We start from the raw sequence: 8,925 nt of genomic DNA, 5'->3' as shown, positions 1-8,925 counted from the left end.
GACGGGCTATAAGTGATAACCTATGTATAGAGCACCAGACACAGCCGACTCCAAAATTATCCTTGCCTGCCACTTCTCACGCATTTCTTATGATGCCATCTGATCTGCAAGTGTTTCAAATACTTCTGCTAAAGGCTTTTCAGCATTCAGACATCTTTGGGCATCAAAGCAAAGTTGATGAACTCTATTTAACTTTGAAGGATTTTCAATTTTTAGCGTGTGTGTGTGTGTGTGTGTGTGTTTGAACGATGTGCATTACTTTGTCAAAAGCTGACTTATCATTTTACTGCCCAGAATCCAGCAGAAAGTATCATACGTTATTTCTAGTTCTGTCCTAAAATAATGGTGTTCTTTTCCTTTCAAACAACACCGCAGCTGTATGTTGTCCTTCTTCTTGAACCTCATCCGTGAAGCACATTCCTTACTCAGTGTTTATTGGATGCCCCATAATTTGAAGATAAAACCATATCTTGAGGTACTGGAATGTAAGATCCACGGAGAAGGGGCTAGGTCTGTCTTATTTCTACCACATCCCCACTGCCCAGCACACAAAAGACACTCAACAACTATTTTTAAATGGCCACATTTAAATCTATATTTATTAAAATTTTCATATTAAAAATAATGCATACTTATTTTAGAAGTTTTAGGAAGATACCGCTGCCTAATCACTGTTAACATTTTGGCATATTCCCCCAGGCTTTATCTATGCCTGTTTTCATATTTTCTTTTTATATCATGCTGTACGTGGGTTTGTAACTTACATATTTTTTTACTTACAATGTACTCAGTGTATACATTCCATGCCATCAAGTATTTTTGACTACACCGTTGCTGGTGCCTGTGTTATTCCATAGTAAGAATAAGCATGTTCTAGGAAATGCTGCCAGTGCCATAAATGCTCTATTTTTCATCCCTTCAGGAAAATAGGGCATTTTAGTTACCAGGCAGTGAGCACCTAGGGCCAGAATTTAATGAACGACACTAAGTCTAAAATCATGCAGAATATGCTTCAATCTTATTTTGACCGACCAGGAACATTCTAGAACGACTTTCCATGTGGCAGTTAATATCCTACATTTTATAAGAGTGACACAGGTGCACGACTATCTGAAGAAAACAGTAGCCCTGGTGCTTCTGGTGTGGAGCAGGAACCCCAATCCAGCCTCCTCAATACTGACAAATGGCCCCTCAGGTTCACAAGAAGAAATGGCTGCCATATTTATTTGCGTACGAGGCCAAACACTCCAATCCCTTTGTTTCCTTATTTTAACTGAGAACACCAGCCCCTCACTTCCACTGCTTTACAGGGGGTAGCAGATCTACAAGGTGTACTTCGAAAATCAGAGGTTTCCTTTCAAAAAACTTGGCTCCATCTGACGAGTGTGTAGGATATTAATTTCTGGGACTGCTTTTGAAATTAATTTGTGCTTGAGTGGCATAATGGTACCTACTACATATGGTGGTTAGACTAAGTGCTAAATTGTGCCCAGGATGGTCATTCATATCATGGTCTTTGGGAATATCACATTTGGTGGCACTTAGATATCTGGCTAAAGAGAATTTCTACTGCTATCGTGGAGGGCCACTCCTCTCCCCCAATGCATACTCACACAAAATTATATTTCATATTCATAAAATTCCCACTTGGAAATCGCCATAGAGCATAAATCCAAATGGGTTTCTCGAGAACTCATTACTATTGAAAATATTCTTTTCAGTGTTGACTTTGATGGAAAACCAGCAACACCTCATCTCTAGATGGGAACTTCAGTAACAAAGTATTTTAGGTGATACAAAGTTTTCTCCAAGCCAGTTTCATGGCCTGAGTAAGTGAATGTGTTCTATAAACTGTAAGGATTAAACGAGGTTAAGATATATGGGACGGGTTAAATGTCTAGTAATTTGCTAAAATGTTTTCAGTTTATTTGCTGTAAAAATTTTATTTAAAAAAAAAAAAAAGAAATTTCAATAAATCTCAGACCCAGAATCAGATCTCTCAGAATAAAACCAATTGCATAAAGAAAACATTCACCTAAGTCAATTTGAGGTCACCATTGATTACTCTGAGGCAAAGGAGTCATAATTTCATGCTGTCCATGGGTGGAAACATGGCTTAAGGCTCGTGAGTTTAAAAGGTGGTGGCAGGGGTTGAGGCAGGGAGGAGGGGCTCCTTTCCCATGTTCTCCAAGAGGGGCTGATCTGTGCTTAGAAAGAGGGACTGGTTCTTGGGCCTTTGGGTTCATTCCTTCAGCACCCAGCATGGGTGCCTGCACAGAGCACATGCTCTCACACATTTAGAAATGAGGAAGAAGAGAGAGTAAGTAGAATGGGAGGGTCTGGGTCCTCCAAGATTCTCTAGGAGCCCACGACGATCCTTCGGCTGATGGCTCCGGGCAAGGTATAAATGAAGAGGACCAGGAAGATGATGAGGACAATCAGAATGAAACCGATGATGATGTACTTTTTGTAATTCTTCCAGATGAGGTGGTACAGGCACTTGAAGGGGCTCACAAACCAGGAGAAGGAGGTGTTTGGGCGGCTGCAAGGGAAGCAAGAGAAAATCAGGAAAGAGGCCATGATGTCAACACAGAGGATTCTCCAGACCTCGGGAAGTATTTCTGACTCTCACTTTCTAGAGGCCCACAAGGAGATGCCTGGGAATGGGAGAAGTCCATGTTGCCTTGAAGCAGGAGCAATCCAACATTCTGGGTGATAATGATTCCTGCATCATTTCAGAGCTTGGTCTGGAGGAGGGAAGAGTCTGGCTACCCTCCGTCTGTCCAACCCTGACCAGCTCAAGCCCCACCTCTCCCAAGAGGTCCTCCTTGACCACTTTGGTCCCTGAAGATCCCCCTCCTTCCAAATCCCTATCTCATCTATCACTCGACGTAGCTCCTTTTTGAACCTAGCATACCGGTCTTCTGTTCTAAACAGAACAGAATCTCCCTAAACAGATTGGAAGCTCTTAGAAGACAGAGCTTAGGTCTTACATTTCTTCAGTATTCTTCAAAGTGTTTTTTTAGTAGGTATACATTGTAGGAGCTCAACAAATAATTTTGAATTAATGAATAAGTACTCATTATGTTTCTAACACTATGATAGATCAAAAGTAGGGACAGAGAAGGGACCACTTGTCTTCGGATGCTTGGGGCCTCAGGAAGGGTAGGGAAAATACAACTTGAAAGAGTATTTTGTATACGTATTTCATATCTACATATGTTTACTTTTTAAAGTGGGCTCCACACCCGACGTGGGGCTTGAACTCATGACCCCGAGATCAAGGGTCAGATGCTGTACTGATTGAGCCAGCCAGGTGCCCCAACATGTATTCAGTGTTTTAAAAAAATTTTTAGACACAGAGAGAGAGAGAGCATGTGCGAGTGGGGGAGAAGAGTGGGGGGGGGGGGGAGAGAGAGAGAGAGAGAGAGAGAATATCTTAAGGAGGCTCCACACTCAGCATGGAACCCAATACAGGGCTCCATCCCACAATCCTGGGATCATGACCTGAGCCAAAATCAAGAGTTGGATGTTTAACTGAGTCACCCAGGCACCCCATATATTTACTTTAAAAAAAATTTGAGGGGCACCTGGGTGACTCAGTTGGTTAAGAGACCGACTTCGGCTCAGGTCATGATCTCACAGTTTGTGAGTTCAAGCCCTGCGTCGGGCTCTGTGCTGACAGCTCAGAGCCTGGAGCCTACTTCAGATTCTATGTCACCCCCTCTCTCTACCCCTCCCCTGCTCACGCCCTGTGTCTCTCTGTCTCTCAACAATAAACGTTAAAAAAAATTTTTTTTTAAATACAAAAAATTTTTAATGTTTTTTTGTTTAATTTTATTTTTTTTCAACGTTTTTTTTTTTTTTTTTTTTTTAATTTATTTTTTGGGGACAGAGAGAGACAGAGCATGAACGGGGGAGGGGCAGAGAGAGAGGGAGACACAGAATCGGAAACAGGCTCCAGGCTCCGAGCCATCAGCCCAGAGCCTGACGCGGGGCTCGAACTCACGGACCGCGAGATCGTGACCTGGCTGAAGTCGGACGCTTAACCGACTGCGCCACCCAGGCGCCCCATTGTTTAATTTTATTTTTGAGAGAGAGCACTTGAGCAGGGGAGGGGCAGTGAGAAAGGGGGACAGAGGATCCGAAGCAGGCTCTGTGCTGACAACAACGAGCCCAATGCAGGGCTTGAACTCACAAACCATGAGATAATAACCTGAGCTGAAGCTGGATGCTCAACCGACTGAGCTACCCAGATGCCCCTATATTTACTGTGTGTGTGTGTGTGTGTGTGTGTGTGTGTATTTACTTTTTAATTGATATGTAACCACGGATTAAATTGAATAGGGTAACCCTTTCTTCTAGTAATTCTACTTTTGGGAATTCATTTTAAAGTAGTAACTTATAAAAGGGAAATATTTTCATCATATTACAATAATGGAAAAAGAAAGAAGTAAATTTATCTAATTATGGGGTGGTAACCAAGTCAGTTATGAGCATCAAATCTATAGAGTATTCCACAGGTATTAAAAAGTCCTAATCATGACCACTATGGCAACAAGGCAAAACTTTGCAGCAAGGATAAATGAAACATTAGGACAATTGTGTATGTGTAACTTGAGAACAAGTAGAAAAAAAATATATGTAGAATTCATATTCACATAAAAAAGAGTAGAAAAAATATACGAAATTATTCTAGAAACGCTTATCCATTATTACAGAAAGGCACCCTCTCCATTTTCCGAACAGCCTGTATTGTTGTTAGAGTATTTCTCAATTATCGCAACAAAAACCTACCTGGATTAGCTGCCTTCTTGCGGCTCAGTCCTGCCAGAGGGACCCTCTAGAGAATTGCCCCACCCTCGGCTATGGGGACTGCAAAGGGCCTTTCCCATTTCTGATGCTCTTACACACGACCCCACTCACTTGGGCTTGGCCAGGGGCTCTGGCTCCTTCCGGGCTTTTCCGACAGGATTTTTCTCAGCTTCTTCTGCCGTAACTAGGTGGAACTCAGCTTCAACCTTGCCCTGCACAAAGACAAAAGTTTCAGTTTCTAGTCACAAAGAGCTGCTGGGAGCAATGCCAACCTTCTAGAAGTGTACAGTGTGGGAGAATGCCAGGGAGTATTTTGACTATCTTGCTGCCTTAGTTTGAGAAAAATTGTTACCTTTCTGGTTCTGGGAGAAGCTATTTTTATGATGAACAGTGAAAGCTCTGAAATGATGATGCTGTTGAGTTTTGTGAAGGGAGAGGTCCCACCTGTACACATAAGACACATATATACTTGGTTGAACGTGTATTTCATTTGTAATCGTTCAATCAATATCTGACTATAGAAACCCAGTAGCAATTAGGGATGCCTGGGTGGCTCCACTGGTTAAGCATCTGACTCTTGGTTTCAGCTCAGGTCATGATCTCAGTTTCGTGAGTTCAAGCCCCGTGTCGGGCTCAGCGCTGACAGCATGGAGCTTGCTTGAGATTCTCTCTCTCTCTCCCTCTCTCTCTGCCCCTCACCCACTCACGCTGTTTCTGTCTCTCTCAAAAAATAAACTTAAGAAAAACCCAGTAGCAATTAGAAAGGGGACTAATTACTTAAGTGACAGAACCCTTTTGAATCTGCTACAATCTTTCTTCTCTGTCAGCTCTCCAGAGGAAATTGGTGGGTGTGGCCCTACATTTGCCAAATGGCTTTCTGTCATCCTTCATTGTTTCTGTTGTCTCCACAAATTGTTCCAGAATTATCCTTCTATTCTTGCACTTCCTCTTTCCTTCTCCTTCAGTAAGAATCAGCCCTTCTGGTTTGAAAATTGTCATGTCCTTCTTCAGAGTGCTGTGCCAGTTACTGGCACTGATCTAAGTCTTGGGTTATCAAAGGGTGAGACAGGACCACTGCAAAAGGGAAGGGCCATTCTTTCTTGTTCATTCAGTCATTCACTACTTTTGGGAACCCCCTGAATGTCAGGCACTGTTCTAGACAATGGGAACTTAATGATTAAGAAAAACAGGATCCTTGGGGCCCCTGGGTGGCTCAGTCAGCTAAGCATCCGACTCTTGATTTTGGCTTAGGTCATGATCTCATGATTCGTGAGTTTGAGCCCTGTGTTGGGCTCTGTGCTGACAGTGCAGAACCTGCTTGAAATTCTCTCTCTCCCTCTCTCTCTACCCTCCCTTGCTCTCTCTCTGTCAAAAAACAAATAAGCTAAAAAAAAATTTTTAAAGAAAAATAGGATCCTTGATCTCCTGGAGCTCCTGTTCTTGGTGAAGGAGAACTTATCTCTTCTCCTTCGGTTTTGTGGATTGAAATTCAAGGTAATAGGAGGGACACAGAATTGGTAGGGGACTGGAACATCATGGAAGTATTTTAGACCCACGCTTGTCATTAAAGTTTGTCTTTTGGAATTACATATGGATGGGGCATAACCTGATTTCCTATCCCAGTAAAAATAGTTAAGGTTCTGATGAACCAATGGGCCTGTGTTAACTTACCTATTCACCCCCAAAATATCAGGACTCCTTAACAAGCATGATGGTTGCTGGCAACCACAAAAATGTAATCATGGGAGAAATTAGAGAGGAGTACTGTATCTGGGGTGGGGTTGAAGCCAGAGAAGATAACCCAGAGAAGAGGCAGTGGCATGGATGTCTGAATTAGTCAAGAAATGCAATGGGCTTATTACAAGTGAAGTCATGAGTTCAAATCTAGGTGGTCTCATCCATTCTTTAGACTACAACCCTGGCCCAACTCAGACCACATTACATGTCCTATGATCCGGAAATTTTCCTTAAAAGTATGTGAATATGTAGTCTCTCATTTCTGTTGACATACCTTGACCCCCATAGGTAATGACTTGCACACATAGCTACTCAGGAAACATTTGAAAACCAAGGAAGAAGGAATATAAAGCTTCTGTCCATTCTAGTCACCCCACACCACTCTGCCTGTATCAACAGTAGAGTGATAATACTATAACTCTAACTGTGATTGCAATGCTTTATTGGATGCCCACTTTGCCTACGTCCTTTCAATTGATCCATCAACCCATCTCAGCAACAAGCAAAGTAGGTCTCCTTTTTATCGATGGAGAAATGAAGCAATGGAGATCAAATGACTTTCCCAAAGTCACACAGGCAATAAGCCAACCAACTGGAACTTGAACCGAGGTCTGTATGATGCCAAACCTCATGCTCCTTTCATGAGAGCAGGCTGCCTCCCACCTTCTTCATGGATTTGCCCGGTAATTGGACTCAAAGTTTTACAAGGACTTTCCTAACTCTAACATAAGATGATTGGCTCATGGCTTCACAATTGTCACTTAAAGGCATTTGTCTTCTTGGGCCTCAGATTCCATACCTGTCAAATGGCCAGATGTGCTTTAATGCAAATTCTAGTTTTCATGAAAGACAGGAGCCCCTGCAAGGCTTGACGGCTGGAAGAAACCTAAGAGGCCAGCCTACCACTCATGGCAGAGAGGTTTCCAATACGCAGAAAGGGCTTATTTCCAGAGGTCTTTCAGAGGTGACCTAATAAGCTCTACTGAGCAGTATATTTATATGCTAGGAACCTCATCCAAATCCTCTGTATTTGAGAGTCAGCTTAAGAGTTGCTAGCCAATTGCTGGGCTCCAGAATTTTGGTAGAGAGGACAAAAGTCAACCGTGGATAAGTTAGGACCAGAGTAAGAGGGTAAGAGGGTCACAGCTGCCTCTTCGTTGTGCACTGTTTAATAATCAGGCCAGCCACTGTGCTGTGTAACTTGCATGGTGCTTCACATGTACATTATTCCATTTAAACCTTCTGACAACTGGCAAAGTAGACAACATTTTTATTCCCATTCTATAGCTGAGGAAACCAAGATGATGTTTGCTAACTTGTGTTACAAAGCCAGGATGTGCACCAAGGTGCTATGACACCAAATCGTATCCTCTGCTATTTAATGTGTCCAAGAGTCCCTTTTTTGTGGAAGAAAAGAAACAAGCTATTTATAACACTGAATAAATGTGTCTTTTTTTGAAATGTTCAAGAGAAGCTCCATCGTCACTGCCGTGGCCCAGGCATTGTAACATGTTTTTGGCTTCCATCTAAGGGATGACCTTGGGTAGCATAAGGATTATTACAGTGTAGCATAGCATAGCATAGTGTAAAAGCTGAGTGAAATAGGATTTGGGACAGACAGATCGGCATTTGACACTCGGCTCTGTCATTTGCTAGCTGTGCTCCCTTGGGTGAGTTACGGCCTTCCAACTCACTGTCCTGAGATGTTACCCACAGACTTGCTTTGAAAAATGAATGAAATAATATGTATAGAGTGTTCAACCTAGTGCCTGGTAAATAGTAAACTCTTAAAAAATCATAGTTGCTACCTTCAACACTATTTCATGGATGGAAACACATAATTTGACAGGAAACATCTTCTCCCCCATAGAAAACACCCAGAGAAAATCCTGATTCCCACAGAGGGAAAGATGCAAAGAAAATTGAAGCAGAGAATATGAAATTAATTCTGCCCTAGGCACAGAAGTCATTGGTTATCATCACGAAGAGCCTTGCCCCCACTTCCCCGCCATGCTCGAGTGGTCACAGAGCATTTTTTCTGATATCACACAGGCAGCAGGAAGAAAGTGTTTACTGACATATTCTGCTAAATGCCACTCCTCATTCCATATCTCTCCACACACAGGGTTCCCAGTTTTATTTTAATTATTGACATTCAACCAAGCACCAAGGAGAGGTCTTAAGCTAATAATAGCCTCCAAATGTAATTTTCAATCAGAGCTAGAAAAAAAATGGACAGCTTGAGAGACTATCTGTTAACCTAATGACATCTATGGATGGAAGAAAATGATAAGGAAAGGTCCTGAAAAGACTGGATTGGTTGTACTAAGCGTGTTATTTATGGACTTCAAACTTCACCGAGCTCAGAGAGTG

General features: G+C 42.4%; 1 protein-coding gene across 1 annotated transcript in view; it reads right to left on the bottom strand.

Moving 5' to 3' along the window:
* Positions 1 to 637: 637 nt before the first annotated feature.
* The window catches only part of FER1L6 (fer-1 like family member 6), a 167,448-nt gene continuing 159,160 nt past the window's right edge, over positions 638 to 8,925 (bottom strand). Inside the window, exons 40-41 of the mRNA XM_042972894.1 lie at positions 4,927 to 5,027; positions 638 to 2,542 (exon numbers count right to left, since the gene is read on the bottom strand). Coding sequence (XP_042828828.1) covers positions 2,359 to 2,542; positions 4,927 to 5,027 — 285 coding nt within the window. The 3' untranslated portion in view covers positions 638 to 2,358. The remainder of the gene's footprint in view (positions 2,543 to 4,926; positions 5,028 to 8,925) is intronic.

Source organism: Panthera tigris, chromosome F2 (genome assembly GCF_018350195.1).
Source record: "Panthera tigris isolate Pti1 chromosome F2, P.tigris_Pti1_mat1.1, whole genome shotgun sequence".
Taxonomy (NCBI): Eukaryota; Metazoa; Chordata; class Mammalia; order Carnivora; family Felidae; genus Panthera; species Panthera tigris.
The sequence above is the reverse complement of the archived record's forward strand: the minus strand, read 5'-3'. Positions and strand labels throughout refer to the sequence as shown.